We start from the raw sequence: 27,274 nt of genomic DNA on the forward strand, positions 1-27,274 counted from the left end.
TATGGCCCTTATTCAAGCTTTGTGTTGAGCACAGGGACAAACTGACTCTTCTACCACTTTATTCTCATATGTTATGGTGACCCACAAATGTATCCTGTTATTAAAGTGAAGTTTATTTCTGAGGAGCAGCAATAAACTTCAGTGAATGAAGATTCTGGGGTACGTGGAGATATGTATGCACTTCATTTCTCCGTAGCCTTATTTTGTGTAGTTCATTTGACTCTAGTTCTTGGAAATTACTCACAGGCAGGATTGTGTTAACTACAGTGAGACTCCCTAGTTTGCTAGAACATCATAAAAGAAGGTCATATAACTTCTTCCCTGTTTTCTGAGGGAATAGTGGAGCCCTGAGGCTGTGTGTGCAGGCGTGGGCACTCCCTTTCTCCTCTCTAGAAGATGCTGAGTTTCTCTCTCTGAAAGGGTAACGCTTATCTAAGTCCATTTTCGCCCCTGTCTCTCTGAAAATTTATTTTAAAATTTAACAAATGACCAACATCCAGAAACTTACAATTAGCCATTTTCACCATCTTCAAACTAAAAATCCTTTAATATTATTGGCAGGTTACTGTGGTTTCAGTAAATATATGAACGAATATGAGATTATGTTTTTAAGAAAATTGTCTTCTACTTCAAATTGATTGGTGGTTACCTGAGAAGGAAAATCGAGCCAATTATGTGGTGTTGAGTTAGCTGGGGTGAGTGCAAGATGAAATGACTCTGGGTCGAAAACAGGTATGGAAATGGGAATAATATTACTTGTTCCAAGGTTTTAATAGTTAAAAACTTAGGAGGTTTCTTCCTCACCCAGTTTACTGGAGATAAGTTTGCTTTTGTTAAATTTTCCCAGTTATATTAATTAACAACTGGTTATTTATATGGGTGACTTAGGAAAAGTAGCCAGCTGAGATTTTTTGCAATTTAATTTGTTTGGTACCATTTAATTTTGAGTGTTTTATATACTTGGGCAATTGAAAATGATATGAAAAATGTAGCTTGATTATAGTTGGGTGATTTGAGACAATTATGGCTTTTTAATGAAATTTTGAATCATTTTCACTATGAAAGTTGATTTTTAAAAATTGATACTTAGTTGCATTCTCGGGGCTCTACATTTTATTTTAATAGGCACTTTTGGAGGAGGAGGAGTGTGTGTGTGTGTGTGTGTGTGTGTGTGTGTGTGTGTGTGTGTGTGTGGTATGTGTGTTCTGCACCCTTGGATGAATGTGTGCTAAAGACATAGGTGATAACTAATGAGTCTGTTGGCTTTTGCTAGATTCAAAGCAAAACCCTGGTATTTAACAAAATAGATGCTACAAATGGATAGCACTACTGTTTTTCTTTGAGGGAAATTTCAGACATATTCAGAAATAGAATCATGTGAACTCCCATGTACCCACTGACTAACGCCAACTCTCCACTTCCTCTTTTTTCTCCCATGGATTATTTTGAAGTAAATCACAGATAATTTAATTCATTTCAGACTATGTCTCGAAAAGATGACTCTTTTTAAAAATTATTTTTTAAATTTTTATTAAGGTTTCACATGAAAATATGCAAGAAAAATACTGCATTCATCCATATTATCAAGTCCTCCCAACAACCCATTGCAGTCACTGTCCATCAGTGTAGTAAGATGCCACAGAGTTACTATTTGTCTTCTCTGTACTACACTGTCTTCCTTGTGACACCCCCATGTCTACTAATCATAATACCCTTCAGTCCCCTTCTCTCTCCCTCCCCACCTGCCCTCCCCCACACCTCCCCTTTGGTAACTGCTAGTCCCTTCTGGAGTCTGTGGGTTGGCTGGTGTTTTGTTCCTTCAGTTTTGCCTTGTTATACTCCACAAATGAGGGAAATCATTTGGTACTTGGCTTTCACTGCCTGGCTTAATTCACTGAACATAAATATCCTCCAGCTCCATCCATGTTGTTGCTAATGGTAGGATTTGTTTTCTTCTTATGGCTGAATAATATTCCATTGTGTATACGTACCACATCTTTATCCATTTATCTACTGATGGTCACTAGGTTGCTTCCATATCTTGGCTATTGTAAATAGTGCTGTGATAAACATAGGAGTGCATATGCTTTTTTGAATCTGAGATCTTGCTTTCTTTGGGTAAATTCCTAGGAGTGGAATTCCTGAGTCAAATGGTATTTCAATTTTGAGTTTTTTGAGGACTCTCCATATTGCTTTCCACAATGGTTGAGCAAATTTACATTCCTACCAGCAGTGTAGGAGGGCCCCCCCCTTTCTCTGCATCCTCACCAGCATTTGTTGTTCCTAGTGTTGTCGATGCTGGCCATCCTAACTGGTATGAGGTGATATCTCATTTATCAATTTGCATTTCCCTGATGATTAACATTGTGGAGCATCTTTTCATGTGCCTGTTGACCATCTGAATTTCTTTGGAGAAGTGTCCAGATCCTCTGCCCATTTTTTAATTGGGTTATTTGCTTTTTGGGTGTTGAGGTGTGTGAGTTCTTTATATATTTTGTATGTTAACCCCTTGTTGGATATGTCGTTTATGAATATATTCTCCCATACTGTAGGATGTCTTTTTGTTCTACTGATGGTGTCCTTTGCTGTACAGAAGCTTTTTAGTTTGATGCGGTCCCATTTGTTCATTTTTGCTTTTGTTTCCCTTTCCCAAGGCGATGTGTTCAGGAAAAAGTTGCTCATGTGTATATTTAAGAGAGTTTTGCCTATGTTTTCTTCTAAGAGTTTTGTGGTTTCATGACTTACATTCAGGTCTTTGATCCATTTCAAGAAGATGACTCTCTCTCTCTCTCTCTCTCTCTCTCTCTTTAACATTTTAATGATGTATTGGCCATAGTACTATTATCACATAGTGGTGCCTCTTGAATGCCGTTGATTATTTTACAGCTTGGATCTCCAACTTTCTAATAGCGGTCTTATATATTTCTCATAGGCAGGGTTCTCCTGTTTGTAGAAAGAAGTGCATTGGTAAGAGAATATTTCTGCCTGAATTAATGACTTCTACTTTTAAATTTGAGTCTTTAGTTTCAAAAAGTAGCATTACATAATACACTTCATTTTAAAAATGATTTAAAAAATTCATTTTGTGTGAACTTATGGAGAAGCATTTTTCCCAAAGGGCATCCTTCCTTTTCTCATGCAGATTTTCAATTGTGGATGCAGGTGGCCAATTAAAAGCACCTCTTATCATCTGCTTTTGGAATTTAATACCAATAAGAGGCTTGACTCTTTGAGGCTCTTTGAACGTTAACTACAAAGCAAGGACCCAGAGGTGGAATCAGGTAAGCAAATATTCTATGTCAGAGTAGGTCAGCCCCATTGCTGTCTGCTATAATGTCTTGATTCTTTCCTTAGCTGTAACCTCATCTGTTCTGTTTATGTGTGTATTTACTTTTTTGCCTGTGTAGGCTTAACTGTAAACTCCTAAAGACAGGGCCTGTGCCTCTTGTTCTCTACTGCCTGGGACAATTGCTGACATATAGCAAATGCTCAATTGATACTTGTTGAATAAGTGAATCAGTAGATACATTTAATGCATCTAGCAACTACTTGGACACATTTTACAGTAAAATAATTGGGGGGAATGCGATTCTTGTTTTGAAATTATCCCCTGTGGTTCCTGCATTGCTGTGTCTGCAGGGGGTCACTTAGATATGAGCTCACGTGGGGAGAGGGAACAGCCTATTGCAGTTCACTTTGGAGAAACTGGCTTGAAATAGGCTCCAGATCAAGAAAAAAGCCAAAAAGCAGACACCAAGGCTGGAGTAAACCAAGAGAGAGCTTATCTTCCTGTTTAGAGATGAAGCGCCCTAGACAGAAGAGAGGCCATCTTAGGAAAGGCATGTAACCCAGCATAGCACTTTTGGTAGAAAATGTCAGTGAATATATTCTCATTTGTAGTTTTGTGTCTACAAGGCATGCTTCAATGTAGCTGTTAAATTTTAATTTATTTGAAATAACCTGTAGTGTGTCTTTTCCTGTTAATGGAAATGAGAAAGAATGCCTCTAATCGTAGTTTCAAAATTATCTACAGCAGGCTAGAAAAATACACCTTATAAGGCTAATTTTGGTGGTCTCCACAGGAGCCGGAAGTGTAAGATGGTGTGGCTGTATATTAGCAGTCAATTGAGTGTCGTTTTAACTGACTGGAAGCAGTTCTCCAAGGTCATTTATAATCTCACATTCCTAAATTGCTGTGCATGAAAGAGCCACCTTGTCAGTTTTTTAGCAAGGTGATACAAGCTAGGATGGCAAGAGTCTGCAGCTTTGTGTGTGCAGCAGTGTCCTGCGCCTCATCCTGTAGGTCATAAAACCACGCTCTTTTATTCCATAAAAACAAAGGGTCTACTCTGTAATAGATCCTGGTGTTAAGAAGATGATTCCATCCTTGTCACAGTCGAGTGGCAGGAGGTAGGGAAGAGAGGAAAGTGGATGGGGTGCAGCGCATCAACGTCTGGTCCAATCTGTTGATGTTGTGGGTCAGTCATGCCCTTGTTCAGATAAGCCCGCCCTCATATGAGATCCAGATTACATTCTTTTAAACGTGGTATCAGGAGAACTGGTGTGTTCCCTTGTATTGCTAGTAGAACAGGTCTGAGCTAGATCCGAGGTCAGCATTTCCTGCCAGGTGTTGGAGCAGGGCGGCTTTCTGTCTGGTGCACCAAAGGGCAGACATTTGTCTGAGGCCACCAGGGCTACTCGGAGTGGGAGGGCTGCTGTAGCTTTATGCCAGGATTTAAATGTTAGGAAGGAGAGAGATCTAACCATTAGAAAAAGCAACATGCTAGAAGTAGGTTAACTGTGCTACGTGGTAAATGTATCTTACCTTCTTTAGGCAAGTTCTATATATTTCCTGGTTGAGTTAAAAGGATGCCTTCCTGGAGGTGGGGAATGACCAAAATGGATTGGCCTTCTATCTGACATCTTGGTGATAAGTGGTTGTGTTACAACGTTAGATAATCATGTTAACTTAGGCTATGAGATATCACAGGATGCAGGAAGTTAAGAGCAAATCTAACACCATGCTAAGTGTGAGTGACAGCCTGAGAGTTGTCAATCTGATGAGGTGTGAAGACACCTTTTCTAAAGTTTGAACCGAGAGGAAAAAAGTTAAACTTCACCATCTGAATAACATACCTGAATTGTAGACCTTAAAACAATCTGTTGTGTATCTACAGACTTTCTGTTTTGATCGTCCATATCAAATCTGCTATTAAATATGGGTTCCCAACATTCTAAGTATATGAGGTTTATTTCTTTACCCCAGTGAATGTAGTCATTGATACTCTTTACTTCTCCCAGTGAGGCTCATAGCAGGCAGTCTGGTACCATGGCCCTAGACTCATAGGATTTTATGAGTCCTCCCCATCTTCTGTTAACATGGAGTTCTGGGAGTTCTTTTCCTAGGACAGTCGGGGATCTTTTCACCATAACCCTTATAACTGTCATTTATACAGCTTTCCTGGGCCATTGGAGGCAGTGCAGCCTTCTTTACTTCTGGGATTTTGTTCCTTAGAGTGAAAAGAAAGGAGGTGTCTCTAGCAGGCAGGTCTGAGAGGGACCCCCACCCCAGCTTCTTGTCACCTCTGAATACCCACCTTTATCAGCATAAAACAGAGTTGGAGGCTGACAATAAGGTGGTTAAATCACCACAGTGATTTATCTTCTTATTTTTGTTACTTAAAAGCCCCCGCACCACTCTGTGTGATGCACTTGTCAAGCCATGATTTAGCACTTGGGCCTTCCTCCCAATTCTCTTTACCAGATCCTGAGCAGTGTGTCGTACTGATTACAGTCCAGACGGGTTCCTGCCAGGTCAGGTCCTCAGCCCTGGTGCCTTGTATGTATTCCCAAAATGTTTTAAACAGACATGCTATGCCAGGTGATTGCCAACCTAACGGGAACCAGTTAGAAATGAGAAAACAGGGATGTGTGTTCCGTCTTTTTACATAGTTTACAGTTGGTTCTACTCCACTACCTGAGTGTTGGTTGGTGACCTCTGAGCCCAGTGGAACAGACGTTCATAGACGTTTCCATCGTAACAGCCAAGGGCTGAGTTTAAACACTGATCGGTGAAGTCAAAAGCATCAGTTAACAGGATGGCATCCTTCCTGTGAGAGAGCACAAGAGTTTGTGAGTATTGTAGACTGCTCTTATGACGCTAATTAGTCTGGGATGGTGAATAGTAACACCTACTTGGAGGTTGCATCGTTATTCACTATTCGAACAAAACTCCGCTTTAATTTTGTTTTAATTTTGATCATTATGTGTGCCTAATATAGAGAGCCAAATAGTTCTTTAAGGCTTGTTATGGAGAGTCACCGTATATCCCCGTCCCTCACCTCCAGCTCCCACGTCCCCCACAAATTTATTTTATGAATGATTTGCCCCCTTCTGTCTTCTGTGTCTTCTCTTTCTAAGCCTGTTTTACAGATGATGGACAGGATCAGTCATCTTACTATTTTTAGCTTTTCTCCCCTTATTATTATTATTATTTTTTGTCTTTTTGCTTGTTTTGAGATTTCTGCAACTTTATCTTCCAGGCCCTCAGTTCAGTTTTTCATTTCCATTATCAGCTTTTAATTTCATAGAGCTCTTTTGTTCTCTGAATATTACTTTTTAAGAAATGGCATTCTTGTGTTGTTGGTTGCACCATGCCCTCTTCCCTCTTGAGGATATTACTGATCTCTTGAAAGTTCTCTTCTCCCTCAAGGTCCTCTTGTGTCCTCCAGGTCACCTTGTTCTTGCTAGTTTTCTTCTCTTTCATGTCAGGGGCTTTCCTCAGGTGTCCGGGGACCCCTGACTGTCTGATCACAGCTAAGGGTGGGGCACTAACTAGCTGATTAGCAGTCCGGGTGTGCTTGTCAAGTGGAGTTCACTGTGGGATGCACTGGGAGGACCGTTGGGGCACCACGGCACCAGTGTCTTCAGCTCTGTCTCCTTTGGGCTGGTCAGATTGTCCAGAGAAGGATCATGTTATCATCTGTAGGGCACTGGCCTGGCTGCCAGTTTTCTGGGAATCAGTGGGAAAAGGGCATTTGGCTTGTAAACATTTATCCAAGCACCCGTTTTCTGCAGGGCAGCCCCACCCTCATCTATGCCCCGTGTTCCCTCGTCCACAGACCCTCTGTGTGCCCTTGTGGGGGTGCAGGAAAGGAAAGCCTGAAAACTAGCAGAGGGAAGGGGGAGAACTGGGGCATCAGGCCTCCTGTCTGTCTGACCCCCACCCACCCACCACATGTTGCCAGAGGCACCCAGTGCTGGGGGTCCCTGGGGCTCTTGGCTTTTTCCACTTCTGGTTAATGGTTCAGTTTTCTCAGGCCTGCTGAGTCACTGTTTGTCCATCTACTTTCTAATTTTCACGCTTCTCCTGTTCTCTTTCTCTTTGTGGATTTATACCTTTAAAAAAATCGTAATCCATTTGCTGATGTTTTAGTTCAGAAGCGAACCCAAGTAACAATGTACAGTCTGGCATCTTTACCTGGAAGTCGTCCAACTGAGATTTATGACCACTTAAACAACTGAAAATTCAAATCGCAGTAATGTGACACAGAGAGCTGGTTTTTTTGTATGACTCTGAACAGCGTGCCATCCTTCATTTGTCATCACGGAAATCTGAAGGCAATATTGAAAAACCGAGGCAGGAAACTGGCACAGAACTGTTTGCAGCATGGAGTCTGTCACAGACCTAATTACCCTGCAGCAGCCGGAAGGTTACTCAGGCAGGAACCGTGATGTGAATAAATGGCTCTGGGGGTCTGATGCTTGCCGAGTTGTCTGTCTGTCCATGCTGTCTGTCTTGTCTGGAACTGTATGTAGTCTCTGGAGCCAAGGGAAGCACTTTAGAAGTGCTGTTGCAGATAAAAAGCCATGCTTATGAGGAGTTAAGGTGATCTTTTGTGTTTCATTCCCTCTGCCAATCAGGACTAGAACATTATTGTTCGTGTGCTTTTAAATGCCAAGCGTTTCAGAAAGTTAGATATACTTGGGCTTGCTCACTCGCACTATTAATGGTTTCCACTGCTGGATTCTCTATTTTAGGGAAAATTTAATACCTGTAGCATAATTGTATAAAATGCATTTTTGAGAAGTTTTGATGATTTAATCGAACAGACATTTACTAAACACTCACTCTTAGGCGCCTATATGGAGACATAAATAGAAGGTAACATATTGTATAGTTAAAAATGAAAAGAATTTGGTCTAGTTTTTTTTTGGTGGTTCACCTCCGTCACGAGTATCTTATTTTTAAGAAATTTCAGGTCTTTTTCCTTCTAATTCTCATCAGTCTTGTAGATGATATGAACCATTGGTGGTTCTAAGGGAAAGGACACTCACACATGGCACGCCCCACACCCCAGACCCCCCAGGCCCCATACACAGGCATCATATTTGTTCAGAAAGGTTGTGTTCTCAAGTTAGCCCATTTCTCATCCTGCGGATAATGCTGACTTATCTGTATTGTTTTAATTTCTGTTTCCTCCATTACCCTTTGTTTTTGATAATGTTCTTTAAGTGATCATTTAGATTATATATAAACTTAACAGGATGAAAGGATTGCATTAGTGTGTCATGGCCCTAAACTGCACTGCATTATGCTTCGTTTAGAAACTCTTCGTATTATTGTTTTACAAATCAGTCCACGAGTTACAGGGTTTAACTCATAGAAGCTGCAGGAGGATTACAGTAGTTCAGTCAACTCAGTAAGAGTTTGTCTAAGCACATTCAACAGAGACCAGGAAATATCTGAAATAAGCAATAGCACAACCTTAACTTTAATACACAACTTAAGAGCAGGTACTTTGGGGTCCCAGACTGTAGCTGGCGCTTCCTCTGGCGATTGTGTGATGTAGGGTAAACCTATAAGGATTAAATGAGATGATGTATGTAAAAGCTGTGGCATAGTGCCTGGCACACATGTGTTCCTTCAATAGGAACAATGATTAAGACTCATTAGTACTGCTATTAATACATAGTATTACTATGTAGTGTGCCTCATTTTTATTCATATCCTGTGGACACTAGTCCTGTCTCCTTGACAGTGCTAAAGAGGTCAACTGAGGTAGCTGGATAACTTATTGTTATGCATTTTAATTTCTAATTATTTTCCGGTTTCGCTTTCATCAGGCCGTAATGCTGTAATGGTGTAGTGCTGCGAGGCCGTAGACCTCTTGGGGGCTGTTGCTGTTACTGTCTGTCAAAAAACCCGGTTGGCAAGGTTTTGGAGTTCTAAGTGAGCAAAGAGCCTAGGTTATTCCCTGAACATGCCTGTGGTTTGAGAGCTGTCCACTCACCGGATGAGGGGGAGCAGGTCCAGGTAGGCTGTTCTCGCCGCATCTACTTGGGCGCCAGACAGGAAGCCATCGTGGAGAAAGTCGCCCGCGGTGGTCAGGATGCCGTGCAGAGCGAAGAGATCGCAGAGGCGCTTGAGTGCCCGATGAACTGCCGGCTCACTTTCCAGCTCCCCCAGCGCTTCTGTGAAGCTCTTCACAGCCATGTAGTAGCAGTGTGCCTACGAGGACACCAGGGCGCGTTAGCCTCTGGTCCCTGACCGGAGAGGTCATTCCGGGAGCCTGGCAGGATGGCTGGGCCAGGTGTGCCGCGGGCCTGTGCTTCCCAGCAGGGTGACCAGCGGCCCCCTGCCCTCCTGGCTCACCGAGGGTGTGACGGAGCCTCTGCGCAGGCGTGGGTGTGTGTGTGCACGTTGGGGGCTGGCGCGCTCTGGAACCTGGCCACTAGCATCCTCGTTGTGCCCGAGGCAGCTTGAAGTAGGTGTGAAGGTAGAGCGGAAGGGGCAGGAGCGCTGGCCGCTGGCCTGGGGGCAGAGCAGCGCTTTCCCCGAGGGAATAGCTGGCTATCAGCGGTGGCAGTGGGGTGTGTATGTGCACCGTGGGTGAGAAAGTAGGGGTTCAGGAGGTACACAGACTTAGTACCAGCTGCTGCGTAAACTCCTTGTGAGCAGCCTGTTACTGAGCCCACGTGTAACAGCCCAGCTTTGGGTGCAGTGATGCTCCGGTGCTGGTTGGTAAGGGACTCCTGCCCTCAGCCTGGTGAGCGCGCCCTCTGCCAGCCCCGGGAGCAACTTCCTCCCACCACCCAGCAACCAGAGGATTCACGCCTGACCCCGAGGAGGCTTCTGGGACCCTGCTTCTCCAAGGCCTGGTTCAGAATGATTTCTGGAATATTCTGCCTTTCCCCAAGACAAAGGCACTTTAGTTTTATCTTTACTTTCTTTTATTTATCTTTACCTTTATTTTCATATTATTTATGACTTCCATGGGGAGGAGAGAGGAAAGGAGATCGTATAAATCAGGTCTTCTCAAATTTTTACGTGCATACAGATTACCTGGGGTCATTTGAACAGAAATGCAGATTTCAGGATAGCGCCCCTGTAATGCCCGTAGTGCTGGTACTAACTAAATAAGGCCTAGTGTTGTGTTGAGTGTTCAGAGTTTACCCAGGGGGACAAGGAGTGGGGGTAAGGTCGTTCCAGGCCTGGGGAATGTCGTGGGCAGAGGGCTGTACTTGCAGGAGGCTGCACCACCGGGGTGCAGGAAGGTGGTGACGGCGAACCGTGGAAGGCAGGGTGGCTGCGTACCTGGGACTCAGGTCAGCGCAGGCTGTGAGTGACACAGCTGGGGGCTGGGGGGAGGTCAGGGAGCCGCCAAACTCTTCAATAGGCCAGCAGTCTGACGAGTTTCTCACTTGTGAAGTCTGTGCCTCTTCCAGGGAGGCCTCGCCTGGGGGCTGACAACGCCCCCGTGCCTCACGGAGGAGAGCAGATGGGCTCTCCTGCCCCTGCCAGGCCAGACACCCTTGTGCTCAAACTGGACCCTGTTTGGCAAAACTGGAGACCCTCACTTCTTTTCCCCTGGGACCTGCTTCCCTGTCCTAACTGAGGGCCACATCCTTAAATTCTCAAGGTCGTGGGTTGGGGAGTGCGGGTGATGCTTTGCTGCCTGAGGGCCCGGGCCTTGGCTTGGGAAAGCTGGGTGCGGTCCAGGGAGGGAAGGTGGCCTTCGCACCATGTTCTGAACACTGTGGACTTTATTTACTGTTTGTGTGTGTTTGTTTAAATCTTTTCACCTGCCTAATTTGGGGGTGGAGTGTAGTGTTTATATGCTAGGTACCTCTAAGTTTTACATGTATTAATTCATTTAATCTTCATACTAGTTCTACAAGGTAGGTACTATTATTAGCCCCATTTTGCAGATGAGAAGACTGAGGCAGAGAGATTAGGTTCCTTGCTAAGGTCACATGGTTGGTAAGTGGTAGTGAAGGGCATCCAAAACCAGGGCATCTGCCCCCCTGTTAAGGGTCTGTACTCTTAGCTGCTACCCTGCAATGCCAAAGCCACCAGACTCTGAGGCTGGATTATACTGGATACCAGCGTCTGCTCCCAGGGTCGAAGGGACTGACGCCTTTCCCGGACAGGGTCCAAGATTATAGGGTCAGAGAAGGGAGGGCGCTGCCACCCTCCTTTGTTTTACAGGCGGAGAAGCTAAGGCCGCCTCCCAGCATTGTGTGTATTAAATGAGATAACCTTGGCAAGCAGTATCTGGTCCATTTGAAGGCAGGGCATAGGTTTGGCAAACGGATGGCTAGTGGGCGGCTGTGGTTCCCTTTCTGATGGCTGGTGAGAGCACAGCCTCTGCTTTCCCCTCTGTGTTGGTAGGGCCTTTAGCACAGCAGGGAGTGTCCCTGCAGTGGACTGGGCAGAACGGAGGGCAGCAGAGTGAATACCCGACCGGCCAATGTGATGGAGGGGGTGGGCCGCCAGGTGGCGCTCCTGCCCAGCTGGCCGACAGGCCTGCCCTGCCAGGGCTGCTGCAAAGCCCTCCTTCCAGCTGTCCTGTTCTAAGGCTGCCATTTTCTGGGCCTGATGCCTGAGGGTTGAAGGGTCACCTTAATTTTTCAGCTTTAGGTAGGGCCAGAACCCCAGCTGCCTAAGCTAGAGTTTGGGAGTCACTGTTACCTCTTTCCCACCCCATTATTCTCTGAAGCTTTGCCTTTCTTCTACTGCCTTAATCTCTGCATCTTACCCACTTCTTTCCATGCCCTCTGCCAAGTTCATGGTCAGGACCACCCTTGGCCCTCACCCGGAGTGCTGCCTGCTCCTAACTGACCTCTGGCCTCCAGTCCACTCCTGCCCCTGCAGCCTGCATGATCCTTATAGAATGAAACTCTGATCACTTCATTCCCATGATACAAACTGCCAGGTCTTCTCTTTGCAATGAAAACCAAACCCAGACCTCTCTCAGTGGTGCAGAAGGTCCTAGGCCTTGCCTGGCTTTCCTTCCCCACTGCCTTCCTTCCTGCCTTGTTTCAGGCTTCCTCCTTGGGAGGATTTTCATGGCCTCCCAAGCCCCATGCCTTTTCGTGCCTCTCCTTTTGCACCTGCTGTTCCCTTTGCTGGGAAAACTTGTTCCAAGCCACCGATTCTACCCTTTGCTTGCCTGATTTCAGCTCATCCTTGAAGTCTTGGCCTACCTGCCACTTCTCAGAAGACTTCCCGGCTTCAAGGAGGACAGAGGTGCGCCTGCTCTGGGACCCGTGGCAGCCTGTATCCCCCGCCACAGTGCTTCCTCGATTGAGCCTCTAGTACCCAGCCTGGTGTGTGGTGCTGAGTGGGTGCTCAAATATTTGCCTACTGATGGTGAATTATGCACACACAGAAAACCTAGTGGAAATTGAATCAGACACCCAAGGATTGCCTGTGGGGCTAAGGGGAGACTTGACCTGCTTTTCTGTCTGGGAGGAAATCTGTGAACAACCTGAAGCAAATCCAATAACACTGCCTCATTACGTTTTTCCCTATGAGGTGCCAGCAAGATTGCTTTGGAGTTAAGTCCTTTAATTAAAATACCCTGGACTAAAGCTTTGGAAGTGAGATGAGGGCAGCTGCTGAGCAGGGCTGGGGAATAACGGGCAGAGCTCAGATTTTCGCATCAGGGTAACCTGCTGGCAAAACACAGCGGGTGCCTTTCAGCGTCAGCTGGCGGGTGGCTCACCTTAGCAGCCTGGAGGTGAATGATGGTGGTCTGGTTCCATGCCTCGTGCCTGTCGGCCCCGGACTGCATCAGAGTCTGCAAATGATGCACTGAGTTCTTTATGAGCCTGAAGGACGAGGGAAAGAGGTCCAGCTTCTTGACTGAGTGGGAAAGAGACTGATGGAGGTTGGTCCCAGGCTGCCTAGGGTCCCTCAGAAGTAGAAATAACTCCTAGTTAATGACAGTGTACTGGTGTTGCAAAGCTAAATGCTTGATGCACATTATGTCTTTAACCATTAAGAGCAGGCATTTCCAGTTTGTAATGGGGGAAAACTGAATCCCAGAAAGGTTGACTAAGTAGTTCAGGGTTACACAGCTAGTAAGGAGTGGAGCCTCCCTTAACCTCCTAACCTCCTAGCTGTAGGCCTGCAGGCCTGAAGCCAGGTTCAGCCTCCAATTTTTAAGGCAGACTCCATCCTCAAACCAGGTTTCTGGGCCATTCTGTTGACTGATTACCTGTGGTAAGCAAAGAGAATGGTTTTTCTCTAAAGGCTAGTGAGGCCTGTTGGTCACCAGCCTGTGCCAAGTTCTGCCTAAGGGGCCTTAAAAAAAAAAAAAAAGGAAAGGAAAACCAGCCCTTGTCCTCTAAACCATAAATTGTCATTTACCATTTACTTAACCTTTATTCTTTTATTTTTTATCCCCACCCATCTACTCATGACTCTTGGAATTTGTATGCAAAGCAAATTTTATTAAGCAATATTTATTTTGCTTGTCAGGGAATAGGTAAGCAGATCTATTGAAACTCAGTCACACTGAGTTTCAAGCAAGAAGCACTATAATAGTATTTTTATTATCCTGAGCAGCCTTATTTTGTATACCTCACCTCCCCTAACTAAAATGTTAGCTGTGAGGCCTGGGCTTTTTATCAGACTGGTTTACTGATTGATCCCCAGTGCCTAGAACGGTGCCTGGCATATTCTAGGCACTTAATATTTGAGTAGTAAATAAATGAATGTCCCAAGTTGCTTGTGATCTCGCAGTAACTATTAGCCATCCCTGGGACCACACGTTGGGATATAAGACCTCTTAAATGCTGAAAAGATTCTGCTCAGGTTGTTTATGTGTTTTAGTTGGGGAGGGATTCAGAAGGTTTGCTTTTTAGGTAGTTAAATATCTCCATCTTTTCTGTGTTTGGCTAGGACCTCCTTTTATTTCCAGCCTATTTGGACATTTCTGACACATAGTAGGTGCCTGACAATATTTGTTGAATGACAAAATGGATGAGTACTTGGTCTTGTTAGTATTCCCTGGAGCCAGCCTACTGCATGTGGTCTACTGCTGATTGGTGTGACCTCCCCTCCTCTCTGCTCCTGGTGTCAGGAGCTGGGAGGACTGGGAGGTTGGAGAAGGGGGTGGTTTTGGGGAGAGTATGTCTGAATGCTTATCCACCCAACCCTGAAGGCCCTAGTGCGGGAGAAGCCTGCCTTTCGGTGGGGTGGCTGATTTCCCAGCTCTGGCTCACCTGGCTGCCACGTGTGTCCAGGCAGTAGTGTAGAGCTCTGGGTGGAGGAAGTCGGCTGCCTTCTGGGCTGGGCACCTGGCCAGGTCAGGTGCGCTGAGGTATGCGACAGACTGAGGGAGGGACCTCTGCGATGTGGAACCTGGGGTGGCCTGAGCCTGCAGGTAGCTCTTCACCAGAAACCTGGGGTTGGGGTGGAGGCAGGTGAGAGGAAGGGGGAGTCTCACACCTCTCTACTAGGGCCCTGTACTCTCAGGCTCCCTGGGAGAACCAGGGCCAGCTGGGCTCCTGCCCTGGTTCCTCATGATGGTCGCTCTCACTGCCAGCCCCCACCCAGCCTGCCAGGAGGCCCTCCGGGAGTGCAACCGCCCTGGAACGGGGCTGGGGCTGTGGAGTTGGGCAGACCCTCTCTGCTCCTGAACAGAGACCCTTTGGCTATCTGAGCAAACAGAATCTTTTCTGTTGGTGAGGATCTTGTGATTTGGGGATTTATGGTGAATTGTACAGTGAGTGTGGAAATTAGATTTTCTTAGCTAAAAGAGGGGTGGATGCAAGAATGCTGACACTCGGGATAGGAGGATCACAGGTGACCTCTAGCCTCTCATGGTGATCCACGGTCATGAGCTCTGGGTGCAGACAGCACTGGACTTGAGGCAGCTCCCACTGAGGCCTGTGTGACGTGGTAGAAGTCACTCCACTGCCCTCAGCACAGTCCCTCCACCTCTAGATGGGGATGATAACCCCCACCGTTAGGGGTTTGGAAAGCCGAATGAGATAGTGTTTGTCAGGGGCTCAGCACAGTGCAGGGTGCAGAGTGTCTGCTCCTTGGTGTCGTATTCTTTTTGTAATTTGAAAAGAAACCCCAATGTATGTTACACATGAAAGAATTTTTGAAGGACTGTTACGTCGTATTTACTGGTAAGCCCTTTCTCCCTGCATGGGGAAGTATGTGCCCTTTCTAGTCCCTTGAGCCTAGATGAATGTACAAAGTGTTGTCAGCCTCCAGACCCCAGGCAGGAAGTGAAAGGGAACTGCCTCCTGCCCACCCAGGTGGCAGGGCAGGAGGACTCCCTGCCCTCGGGGCAGCAGGGGGCACTGGCCACAGGAGACACTTTCAGGCGGTGGCAACTGCTCCCAGGGAAACAGGATGAGGTGGGGTGGTCAGGGAGGGCACCTGAGGAGGTGTCATTTTAGCTGGCACCCTGAGGATGAGAAGGAGCCAGCCATGCAACAGTGAATGGGCGGCCGAGAGCATCGGGGGGGGGGGAAGTGTGTGTGGAGGCCCGTGGAGGGGAAAAGGGGTCTGTGGCTGCAGGATGAGCAGGAGCGGGGGTTGTGAGAGCGGGTTGGGGCGGGGGCCGGGGCCACGGGGAGTGGGGCATTTTCACCCGAGCAGTGGGAAGCCACTGAAGAATATTAAGCAGGAGAAAGATGTGATCTTCTCTAGGCTTTGAAAAGATCCCTCTGGTGCCCGTGGAGAAAGGACGGAAGCGGGCAGGGTGGAGTGAGGAGATAGACGCTGTGGTCCGGCTAAGGCGGGAGGAGGCGTGGCTGCAAGCTGCCGTGAAGCTGGGGAGAAGCGGCTGGATGGCAGACACGTTGTGGAGTTGGACGATCTCCATATGGTACCTCCCCAGGTTTGCCCCTCTGTAGGCATCAGACAGGGTTTCAATCTAAGCAGAAGCTTCCTGAGGCCCCCAGGGGCCGGCAGTGGCCTGCGCCATCCTGGGCCTTACCTGGCCATCTGTAGGTAGAGCACGGTGTTCTCACCCTCATAGGTGCAGGAAGCAGTCACTTTGTTGACCAGTGACGGCAGGCCACTCAGCTTCGAGTAGCCGTGTCCACCGCAGGCCCTGCGGCAAACCTCAGCCCCCTGGGTGCAGAGGTCGGACACCATGGCCTTCACACCTGAGCTCAGTGCGTGAAGCTGCAAGAACAGGAGGAGAGTCACATGGTGCAAAGGGGCCCTCCAGTAACAGCCCTGCTTACCGCTCATGGAGCACCTACTGTGTGTCCTCAGCTCACACTGAGGAGGAGAAAGCTGCGAAAGACAGGTTATGTGACTTGCCCAAGGTCATACAATGAGGCAATGTAGCTGTAGGGGCAATAAGAACAAAGGAAAACTGTCCAGGCTTGTGTGTCCAGGGTCCTGGGAAGAGGAGGCCTCCTGGGTCAGGCTCCCCACCATCCTGGAGCTGTGGATTTTGCTGGCAAGCGGAGGCTTTGGAGAGCTGGCCTATGAGGATGGAGGTCCACCGTTAACCCACTGCTCTGGGTTGTAGGGGGTCTGCCAGGCAACTGACCTGGTTTCTGGAAAGCCCTTATCTGCCCTTTAGACTTTTAAGTCCTGGAGGAAGGTCATGACCCTTAGCCTCTCTGAGCTTTACTTTCCTCATCTGTAAAATGAGTATATAAACGGTGCCTGCTGTTTAGCTGGATTAATGAAGCAATGCTTGTAAAGCACAGGGCCTGGACACACTAAAGCTTAAAAAGCTTAGTGTATCTGTAAGTCTACAGTCCTTTATCTGAGACCCTTAGGGACCCAGAATACTTTCTGAATTTTAGAAAGATAAAGCAGGGCATTTAAGATAGGTATCTAACACCCCTAGAAGAGTCTAGGCCAGCTGTAATGATCAAACATATTAATGCTTCTGCTGCAAAATGTATTCACACTCAGTGGGGTAGATCAGATTGGTGCAAGTCAAACCGTGCCACCGAATGAGTGCTAAAGGTCCTCAGTTTTCAGAGCTTTTTGGGTTTCAAATGCACACCAGGGATTGTGTGCCTATGTTCTGTACACTGTGTGCGATTATCTCTGCTAACGTTTTTGGAGCTTTCTGGGGGCCAGATGTGGGTGGGATTATATGTGGGGGTGTAGTTTACCCTGAGATACTGTAAGGCTGGGGATGGGGAGGCTGAAGGAGCCCCTGAGGGGGACCGGCGCCATTTCCCAGTGGTGGAACCATTGCAGCTGCCCTCCCAGTCCCTGGCCCCTGCGGACAACAGGCACCTCGGGCAGGAGGCTGAAGTCTTTGTGCAGGATGGCACTGTAGGAGCTCTGGAAGAACTCCATGAGGCTGCCCGCCAGGAAGTGGAATGCGTAGACCGTGGCCAGCTGCGGGAGGAGTTTCTGCTGCTGGGTCTGGTAGTCCAGGATTTTCGTCTCTGGGTCGCTGAGGGGAAGAAAAGTTGAGAAGACTACTCCATGCCACAGCCACCTTCCCGCAGCTCCACTGCCATAAAAGCCTTAAAAATGGACAGTGTTTTAGGACGCATTGCAAAACTTGACCTGAATTGACATGTGGCTAGTGACGATTTTGAAATTCCTCTAATATGACAGTCACCAGAAATATTGGTCTGTTTGCTTATGGGTGCTGCCCCTGTCAGGGAGGCTTACAAAAGTCCAGCGTGTGCACTAGATTATCCTCCCCAAAGCTGGAAACTGCTGAATCCCAAGAACATCTGGTCTCAAGGACTTGGGGTAATGGGTTGTGGCCTGTGATTCAAATCAAACCTGGATGATTTAAACCTTGACCTTTGTCCAGACGCACCTGCCGTGTGCTGGGAAATATGTTGGGCCTAATCAGTAACTCTCAGGCTGTGAACTTGGGTCTGGTGGAATCCCAAGGTAGGGACTGTGTCTTCCTTGTAGGGGCATGTGGTAACTGCTTGTGGATGAAAAGAAAGTGTGAATGTGAGAAGCCGCCATGGCTGATGGGGAGAATCCTGGGGTCAGTAGCTCCGCGCCTGGACACATGTATTGTAACCATCCTTGGGACACAACGGCAACCCAGAAAACGGCTCCAGACAGGACATCCTGGGTAGCACCTTCCCAGCGTCCCTGTCCTCCCGGCAAGGTCCTGTAGCCTGGGACTCTGAAGCCCAGGTTGGCTGAGGGTGCCTAGGTGTGCCAGAGTGGGGGCCTGGCGTGCTTGACTGCATTTCACCCTCCACGCCACCCGCAAAGATGCCTGTCAGGCCCGTTTTGTAGATGAGGGGCTGAGGGACCAAGAGGTGGGGCAGCTAGCCTAAGCTCCCCCGGCCGGCAGGGGCTCAGCTGAGGGGTGGTGTCCGACCCTCAGTCACTTAGGCTCCCAGATCCTTGAGCCCTTAGCAGGAAACCACACCAGACTGGTGCACTGGGTGCTCTCCAGTTCTGGCCTGATGATTCACTCTTCACATGTGTGAAAACTGAAGTCCAGAGAGGGCAGGGAGTGGCCCAGGGTCATTTAGCAGGACCAGAACTGCCAGGGGGAAGCCTCAGCACCACAAGCTCCGTCAGGACCCCGCTGGCCTCTGACCGTGAGAGGCCTGGTGGCACAGGGCAAAGACACACGCTCACACCAAGCCCGAAGGGACCAGACACTGGCAGACCCAGGTCGGGTCAGTGGGTCATCCCATCAGCCAAGATTAGAGGGATCCAGAGAAAGACCGCCCCACCCCCACCCCAATAGCACCAGATGGGCTGGGTCCAGCAGAGACCATCCCTGTGGAGGTCAGCCTCCAGCCACCCCTTGCCTGGGCCGGAGCCGGGACTGGCGGCGGACCACCGAGTAGCGGGTGGCGATGACGCAGGCCTTCTGCAGCAGGGGGATGATCTCGCCCAGCAGCAGCTCCACCCGTAACACCACCATGGAGAGGTAGTTGCTCTGTGCTGTCCCAAGCTTGATGTAGGTGCCATCTGGCAGGACCTGGGGGACCAGGGACAGGCACTGGGTGTGAGCCAAGGCTCCCCGCCTGCCCCATACCCAGAACTGTGGGCCTCCATGCCCCACGGGCACCTGGGCCCCGACTGCTCCCCCTGAAGTATGCACTGCCAGCCGTTAGCCAGAACGCATGGGATGGGCCGTGCTGGATGCTAAAACTGAAACATATCTATGCTTGTTGCTGGGTAGCCCATCAGCTTGGCTCACATCTCCTGTCCTGGGACACCGTGGACCTCCCCATAGTCCTCAGCCAGGGGTAATACCTGGCAGATGGGGACCCGCCAGAGCTCTCTGCATCGCTCGGCCTGTCTGCTCCAAGAGTGGGCATGTCTGGACGCACTGTAGGTCGGTGTGCCCGTCACCCCAGCCCACTCCCCTTCTCCTCAGAGCCTCGCCGTCCCACCCCATGATTGCTCTGCCACCCCATGAGGGAGATTTACCCAGGAGAACTCTGAGGCTCAGGGAGATCACATGACTTGCCCAGGATCATATAGTCCTAAGCTGGGGTTTTGACCCAGGTCTGGGCAACACCAGAGCCTCTCTGAGGAGGGTGGTACCCCGAGCTCAGCGCCATGGAGGAGGACCCAGAGCTAGCAGCAGTCTCTGGTGAGCCACGGTGCCCCCTGCTGGCAGTGCAGGCGTGCATCCTCCCCAGGACCCCCACCTGTGCAAAACGACTCAGCATGTTCTCCCTGGGGATCCGCACGTGGTCTAGTCGCAGGAAGCCATTGTCCGTGTGGTCAAAATCCATCTTGGGCCCGATGTCTCCAACAGTAATTCCTAGAAGGAGATGGGCATGGGAACATGTGTCAGTTGAGTGCTTACTGTTGAGCCCATCTGAGTCTCAGTGACCTGTGACATGGGTTATTACACCTGTTCTGCAGGGGACCAAGCTGAGGTCAGACAGGTGCTGAATCTTGATCAAGTTTCCACCCAGTTGGTAAGCACCCAGTCTACCCAGCTGGACACCTCTCTGCCCAAGCGAGACATGTCCCAGCTTCTCCCATGGGCCTCTGGGGTCTCAGGAGAGTGAGGTCTGGCGGGGCCTCTTCCCGTCAGGGCCCCGGAGGGAGCAGCCTAGGCTTACCCGGCAGTGGGGTATGGTCCTGGAGGCTCCTGATGGGCACGATAAAGGCATGCATGCCCCTCTGGGCTCCTGAGCAGATCAGCTGGGCCAGGACCAGGGCGTGGGTGGCGGACCGTCCCACTGAGGGCAGAGAGATGAGAGGCCTAGCATGATCCTGGTGCACGGAGCAGAACAGGCCACCTCCCACCAGGAACCTGGATGTGCGCCCGTGCCCGCTGTGATACCAAACAGCAGGGCAGGGCGCTCCGTGAGGCTGGGCTGGGGATTTGTCCAATTGGCCTCAGGGGAGTGGGTTAGGGAGGGTGCACTGCAGGGGAAAGGTATTTCCAGGGAACCACACAGGGACAGGGTGCAAGGCTGTATGTGCAGCAGCGGGGGGACTGGATTGGTTTGGTGGGGACAAGCAGTGGGGCAGGTGGTGTCCAGGGCAGCAGAGTTGCTTATCAAGGACAACCCTTGACTTACACGGTCTGACGCATCCCTGGAAATGCCTGGAACCACCCAAAGAGCTTTAATGTGTCTGGCTCTAGAATGCATTGGGTTGGAGGGATTTATGGGCAGCCACCTGGTGGCTGGAGGTGCAGGGAGTCCGTCTAAATGTCAGGTTTGTGCAACCACCCTGGGTAGGAGTGGGGAGGCTCAAGGAGGCTGATGGAGATCTTGAGGGGACCAAAGCCTTCCATGCCCCCGGGGCCTCTCTCTTCCAAAGGCAAGTCTTGACAAAGGTTATAGATTTTAATGAAAACAGCTCAAATGGAACAATCTGGGAAAGCTTGGGATCTATAAAAATTTGGTTCTACTGTGATCTTCTGGCTGAAGTGTGTGCCCTTGAGTCATTTCCTTTGGAATGAAGGAGACAGAACTGCTGGGGTATGTCTGCCAGAATCCACGGCAGGTTCCGAATCACAAGGAGACGTGGACTTCGCTGCCCCCATCACGGCTGATGGGCTCTTTGGGGGCCTCAAAAGGTCACTGAACACAGGGAGGGGAGCCGCCCTCACCCTTGCAGGGACTTGCAGAAGGCACCGTGAAGGCAGCAAGCCTTTATTTTTTCTGTTCTCAAAAACCTGTTAATCACTCTGCCATCAACCTAATAATGAATGCAGGTAATTACCGCTGATCAAAGTCCAGGTGGTGCCAGACCCTGTGCTGTTGCTTTTCCAGTTCTTGCAGGGCAGGTATGATGAGTCCTGTTTTCCAGGTAAGGAAACAGGCTCAGGGAGGCGTGACACAGTCGAGGTCACTGGCCTGGAGGGCCAGAGCTGGGATTTAAGCCTGATTTCAGAAGCTGGTTTCTCTCCTCTACACGGTTGTGGTTTTGACAGCTGGCCTTCCTATTCTCCCCTCTTCGCTCTCTGCTCTCTGGGTTCTTGCGTTCCTGTGTCTTTTCTCTCACCTCTTTCTCTCTCTTCCTGCTTTCACTGGACTCCGTACATTTGTTGTATTTCTTTTCCATATAAATGTTCACTGAATGAGTCCCAAAGTGCCACGGTCGTGGCCTCAGAGGTATATTCTCAAACGGGGGGAAGAGTGCCTCGGGAAGCGCAGTGCGGTCGCCACCTGGTGGCCACAGCGGGAGGCGCCGGTGGCTCTGGAGCAGTGAGGGATGTTGTTTCTCACCAACTGTGATTGTAGGGACCCTGTGTTCTGGCCCGCGGCGAGCTTAATCATTAGCTTGGGAGATAAGAGGACCTAGGGTTTTATGGGGAGTGCCTGGGACTGGGCCCAGGGTGTGTAGGAGGAGGGAGACAGTGTGTGTGTGTGTGTGTAAGAGCCTTGTTTCCCCACACCCCCAAAGTTAGGCTGGCTTCCTCAGCTACTTCAAAGTTCCCGTGGGGGCCTCCCAGCCACTCACTGATGAAATTCTCCATGTCCCTATTTTACAGACTAAGAACATGAAGCTCAGAGACATGAACTGACCTGCCCAGGGTCACCAGCCTAAACAGGGAATCAGTCTGAGCTCTGATAGTGCTCTTCTCTCTGGCTTCATTCTCCCTGGGGCGGATGGGGGTGGGGGGTGGATGGATACTCACGGTCCCCAGGCCACCATTTGGTGGCAGTCATTGTGGGGCTGTGTACCACAAACTCCTGGGTGGCTGCGTCGTAGGTGGCTTCAGTCTCCAGGCCCTGAAGATACGTCCCTTGGAATCAAGGAGGGGAGTTAGACATTGGGCAAGAATCTCACCTAGGGAGCAGCATCTAGAGACGAGGCCGACCTGGGCCTCTCAGGCACCAGCTTGGAATGCAGTCGGGGCGGCTCCCAAAGTTCACCCATAGGCATTTCTCTCCTTTCACCCCGATCTGCGCAGGGGACATGTGGCCAGCCTATGACAAAGGGATACTGACATTTCTAGAAGGAGCCCGTATTCCCCACTAGCTCTTACAGTATGTTCATGTAAATTAGAGAAAGGTAGCTGCTCCTCAAGACCCTTGACTGCCACCTGCAGGAACGTTTTCATATGAAATATACAGTCTGGCTGCTGCCGTGTGAATGGGGCCTCTGGGACTGGGGAGCGCACGGCCTGTGTACTGCACGCAGCAGCCCTGGCTCACCGTGTCCCAGTTCCGTCTGGGCGTACGTTGTGATGATCTGGAAGTTGTTGCAGAGCGGGACCCATCTGTCAATCTGCTCCTCTGATCCCAGGCTCCTGAGCGCTATCAGGAAGACTCGGTGTAAATTGAAGGCCAGGACTCCAGAAAGGGCTCTGTGGGAGAGAGACGTGGGGATTGAGCAGCCCATTGGCAACAGGGGCCTAGGTACCATCGGCCTGATAGGATGCAGTAGGGGAGAGCCATATGGCATTCTGGTTTCCCAGGAAAAGTATTGCCTGTTTGGGGGAATATAGCTCATAGGGCTAGAGGTTTCTGGATAATCCCAGGTGAACTTCTCTCTGGGGGGGTTGCCTTGGGAGTGAGCACCTGTAAGCATAACGTAATTCAAGACTGTCTTTTGCCCAGCCCAGGCGCTGCGCTATCATCTGGATGTGGAATGTCTTCCGGACAGCGGCCTCGTAATGTTCATTCTGGGTCATGAAATAATTATCCTTTGGGCTAAACTCCGGGTTGCTGTAGATGATGCTTTCTGCCAGGGACAGAGAACAGAGGGCTTAGACAGCAGGGTGAGGTTCCTGGCACCTTCAAATCTTCCCATCTGCTTGCCTCATGTACATGGAAAGGAAGTCAGATGTTACTGTCATTTTACAGATGTGATGATTGAGGCCCAGTGTGGGAAAGTGACTTGCTCAAGGTCACAAAGTGATGCAGTAGCAGAAGAGGACCAGCATCCAGGTCTTTCATTGCCTGGACTCTTCTGTCCCTCAGATGGGCTCAGGGAATATTGACATGTTAAAGATGCCTTTACAGTCCAAAGGCATGAATCTCTAACAGTGGAATTTTGAGAGCAAAGTTTGTTATTTGGAGGTGGGGCTGCTAGTCAAGGACTCTTCTTCCAAGAAAAGCACAGGGCACTAAACAGGTACTCCATTTCCCAGCTTCCTCTTACCGACTTTCCTCCGGAGGGCAGTGTTCTGGGCACCTCTATCAAGGATGTTCGTGAGCTGTTCCACATCAAAGGACTGAATGTACCTCTCGCTCTCTATGTCGGGGTGCATTTGCCTGCTCCAGGTATCCCCCAACGACACTCGGTGCACTGGGCTGCCCATCTCAGCCTGGATCTGCCTGGTGTCTGGGCAGTGCTAAGAACCTGTACACAGAAGGAACTGCCCAGGGCTGAGTGTCAGCCAGGGGCTGCTGGGTGAAGGAAAGCAACTGCCCTGAGTATTTGAGTGCCACTCCACCCCCACACTCCTCCCTGTGGGCATGTGCTGGCTGTGTGCCAGGCATTGTCTAGGCATGTAGCAACTGCTCAGTAAAATGGTGGTTCAGTGCATGTTAGCTAAGATTTGCACAAGGTGTGATTACACAGCTTGTGTTCTGCCCACTGCAGTTTGAGTTCTAAGCATTGTCTGGGGAAATCTTACAAGCCAACGAAAGTCATGCATGAAGAAAGGTAATCTTAAAGAGGTAAAGTGTTTGGCTTCTACATACACAGGTGAAGGTGGCCAAGAGTTGGATGGGGTCTGTGCATGCCACAGCCCCACCAGGGGGCTTGTTGGGGTCCTGTGGTCCCATTCATCTGGTCCCCTAAGTCCTGGGCTCATTCAGGCCGTTTTTGTGAGCTTGAGGGATTTTGTAGAACTGAGGGCAGGGAGCTTGTTCCTTGCCTATGAAGTGTTGCCCCTGGAGCCCCTGTGTGTCCTCCACAGTCAGGGTGGACCCTGCATCCTTTGCAGCACACATGCAGCCTGTTAGGAGCGCCTGTTCCCCTACAACAAGGCAACCACCGGGTACCGTCTACTCTATTTCTTGAGTCTCTCAGATCCATTTGCTCATCCCCATGGTCCCCACCCAGGCCACCATCATCTCTCACCGGGCCTCACTGCTTCTGTTTGTCCTCCTGGCTGCCGGGTGGGCTCTCAAACGTCAGTCACGTTGGTTCCCTTCCCTGCCTGGCATTTGCTCCTTGGTGCCCACTGTTTGTGGCGTGGAGCTCATACTCCCTGCCATTCCAACCACCTGCCACCCCTTTGGCCCCCTGCCTGGGTCAGCTGACCCCACCCAAGCCTCCTCACTCTCCTCCTCCCCTTTGCCCCCACTGTTTGCCCTGTGCTCCTCGTGAGCCCCAGCCTCCAGAGACCCATTCTCTAAGAGGCCTTCCTGGTAGCAGCCCCCTCTAGGGGACTGAGCACCCCTTGGTGTCCCCAGTGGGTGATCAGAGTGGGCAATGCGGAGTGTTTCCTGTCTGCTTGCTCGTGGGCCCCAGAGCCTAGCAGGAGGAGGCATGCTGGAAACTGTTGCTACCACTGTCTGGATCCCCTTTCTTCTCACCACAACCCTACAGACATGCTATTTTTATTATTACCATTTTACAGAGAGGACAGGATGCTGTGAGGTCACACAGCCATATGAAGCCAATGGGATTCATACGCAGGCGTCTAAACCTAAGTGGGTGGCAGGGCCGTGGGGGTGCTGACATGGGGCCTGGCGCATTCAGGGAGCCCCCATCATGTGCCTCCTGGATCCCTGCAAGGCCACCCAGCCTGTCTCCTCTCTTCTGCCCGTCCCCACCCCCCATGGCTATTTCTGTCCCCTCCATTACCAGGTAAACTCTGCAAGGGCAGGGTCTTTTTCATATGTCCTGTAGCTGGAACAGCACAGGGCCCGGCCCGCAGATAGTATCCAGTAAATAGGTGTTGAATGTAAGACAGCAGTGCTGAGTCATTAGGAGCGGTGGGAAGGGTGGTCTTGACCTCAGGGGTCTCCCTTACCCCCGCTCTCCTGCCCCCAGCTTGCCCGACTCACCTCTGTCCTGCGTCTGTGCTCTGGGCCTGCCTGGAATCTCCAGCGGCAGACCTAGGCCCTCTGCTGGTGGCCCAGCCCCTTCCTCCTCCCCTAGAGAGGCTGGAGCATAGGCAACAAAGCGCTCCCTGGCAAGCTTTCAGCACTCCGCTGCGCCGAGGTGATGCTGTTTGTTCCTCCACTCCCCCTGTGGAGTGTGCCCAGCGCCGGGACTGCCCTGGGGTATTTGCTGAGGCTGAAGCAGAGTGGACCTCTCGGCAGCCTCCGGGGCGGCTGAGTAGGTGCCAGCCCTGGGGCCGCTGTCCTACTCTTCCTGCCTCTCTGGCCCGCCCTCCCTGAGCCTGGGCCTGGTAACAGTGCGCATACTTTCATTCTGCCCGAGGAAACACCCGGGCCCCGCCCGGGGCCAGAGGCTGAGTCCTGGTCCTGGAAGGGTGACTGTGGGTTACTGTACCTCTCTAAGCTCCCCTCCCCTTATAAAGGCCCTGGGGTATAAAGGAAAGCTCTTGGTGAACTGTAAATCCCCATAATTTGTAAGTTCAGATTATTACCACTTTCTTGATTCCTCTTAAGAGAATTTCTTAATGCCTAGGAGGGATGTTAAATGGAATTTCCGAGTCTCTGGTGGTCTGCTGGTGAGATATTTATGGACAGGCATGTGAGGGCTTAGGAAGTGTAGGATGCACGGATTGGTTTATTCATCAGCATGTATTTTTGAGTGCCCACAGTGATCTAAGCAGCAGGGTGTAGCAGGAAGCAAAAGCTAAGCAAAACCAAGCAGCTAGTGCCCTGTCCTGGGGAAGCTTCCAGGCTGGGGCTGGGGGCTGCTGGGGACAGCTCATCACAGGTGGGCTGAACAGGAAAACCTGGGCAGGATACGCACAACCACTTCTGATGAACGTATGATGTCGCCCTCTCTTCCTGCTCCCCTGGCCCGAGGCCCCTGCTTTATCTCTTCAGCTCCCCTTTATCTTTTCTTGTCACTATACATGTTACAGTCTCTCGGGAAGTCATTCCAGTCTGGATTGGAAGCTTCTGGACCTGCGTTCTTAGCTCCAAGCTCTTGGCTCTTGTGGTATAATAATAATAAAAAACATATTTTTTGCACATATTTAATCTTTGTCTCCAGTTGCTGGCAGAGCTCCTAAAAACCCTTGCAATCTCCTGAGTGATAAGATTGCCCTTTGGTATGGCTAGGGGCCCACAGATAGCTGCAGGAGGGGGGCCAGTTGCCAGAAAGACCAACCCTTAGTTGGAACTTATAGTCCTCCCCCACCATCACCTCCCAGCCAAACTTCCAGGGAGGGGAGAGGGGCTGGGGCTGGGCTGAGCACCAGTGGCTGGGGATTTGATCAGCTGTGCCCATATAATGAAACCTTTATGAAAATCCCTAAGCACCAGGGTTTGGGGAGCTTCTGAGTTGGTGCATGCATGAAGGTGCTGGGGCAGCGTGGGTGTGCCCTTCCCATCTCTTGTCCTTTGCGTCTCTTCCAATTGGCTGTTCCTGTGTAGTGGCCTTTATCATAGACTAGCAAACTTAAGTGTTTTCCTGAGTTCTGTGAATCATTCTAGCAAATTACTGGGCCGAGGGGAGGGGGTTGTGGGAACTCCT

General features: G+C 49.9%; 2 protein-coding genes across 18 annotated transcripts in view; one reads left to right on the forward strand and one right to left on the reverse strand.

Moving 5' to 3' along the window:
* The window catches only part of KCTD6 (potassium channel tetramerization domain containing 6), a 201,523-nt gene that overhangs the window by 9,776 nt on the left and 164,473 nt on the right, over positions 1–27,274 (forward strand). For all 7 annotated transcript variants that reach the window (XR_012128906.1, XR_012128904.1, XR_012128907.1 and 4 more), the window contains one exon: positions 3,143–3,281. The gene's annotated coding sequence lies outside the window, so the exon portion shown is untranslated. The remainder of the gene's footprint in view (positions 1–3,142; positions 3,282–27,274) is intronic.
* On the reverse strand, positions 1,514–25,802 carry ACOX2 (acyl-CoA oxidase 2). 11 transcript variants are annotated; one of them, XR_012128902.1, is made up of 17 exons: positions 25,666–25,802; positions 23,807–24,023; positions 23,224–23,386; positions 22,858–23,009; positions 22,338–22,445; positions 20,305–20,424; positions 19,882–19,997; positions 19,030–19,202; positions 17,522–17,684; positions 16,248–16,438; positions 14,515–14,694; positions 13,011–13,200; positions 9,294–9,511; positions 5,978–6,110; positions 5,762–5,893; positions 5,262–5,510; positions 1,514–2,943 (listed from the first exon to the last, which is right to left on the reverse strand). XR_012128902.1 is itself a non-coding variant. In XM_017656776.3 (15 exons), the coding sequence occupies exons 2-15, from the start codon at positions 23,964–23,966 to the stop codon at positions 2,881–2,883; spliced, it is 2,046 nt and encodes a 681-aa protein (XP_017512265.3). In that variant the 5' UTR covers positions 23,967–24,023; positions 25,666–25,802; the 3' UTR covers positions 1,514–2,880. The 11 variants fall into 11 exon arrangements, 8 of the variants coding, with proteins under 8 accessions (XP_017512265.3, XP_036875071.2, XP_036875072.2 ...); XR_012128901.1 differs by having other exon boundaries at positions 5,598–5,893; XR_012128900.1 differs by having other exon boundaries at positions 5,262–5,893.

The sequence above is a fragment of the Manis javanica genome, chromosome 3, assembly GCF_040802235.1.
Source record: "Manis javanica isolate MJ-LG chromosome 3, MJ_LKY, whole genome shotgun sequence".
Taxonomy (NCBI): Eukaryota; Metazoa; Chordata; class Mammalia; order Pholidota; family Manidae; genus Manis; species Manis javanica.

Bases quoted from the DNA above. Each gene is read 5' to 3' on its own strand.
- ACOX2 (XM_037019176.2), bottom strand. From the start codon at position 23,966: ATGGGCAGCCCAGTGCACCGAGTGTCGTTGGGGGATACCTGGAGCAGG. The intron at 16,439-17,521 runs GTGCCTGTTGTC...CTGTTCTTGCAG, and splicing joins ACTTCAGCCTCCTGCCCGAG to CTTCACGCACTGAGCTCAGG. The intron at 13,201-14,514 runs GTGAGCCAGAGC...TCTACTTCTGAG, and splicing joins TGGACACACGTGGCAGCCAG to GGACCCTAGGCAGCCTGGGA.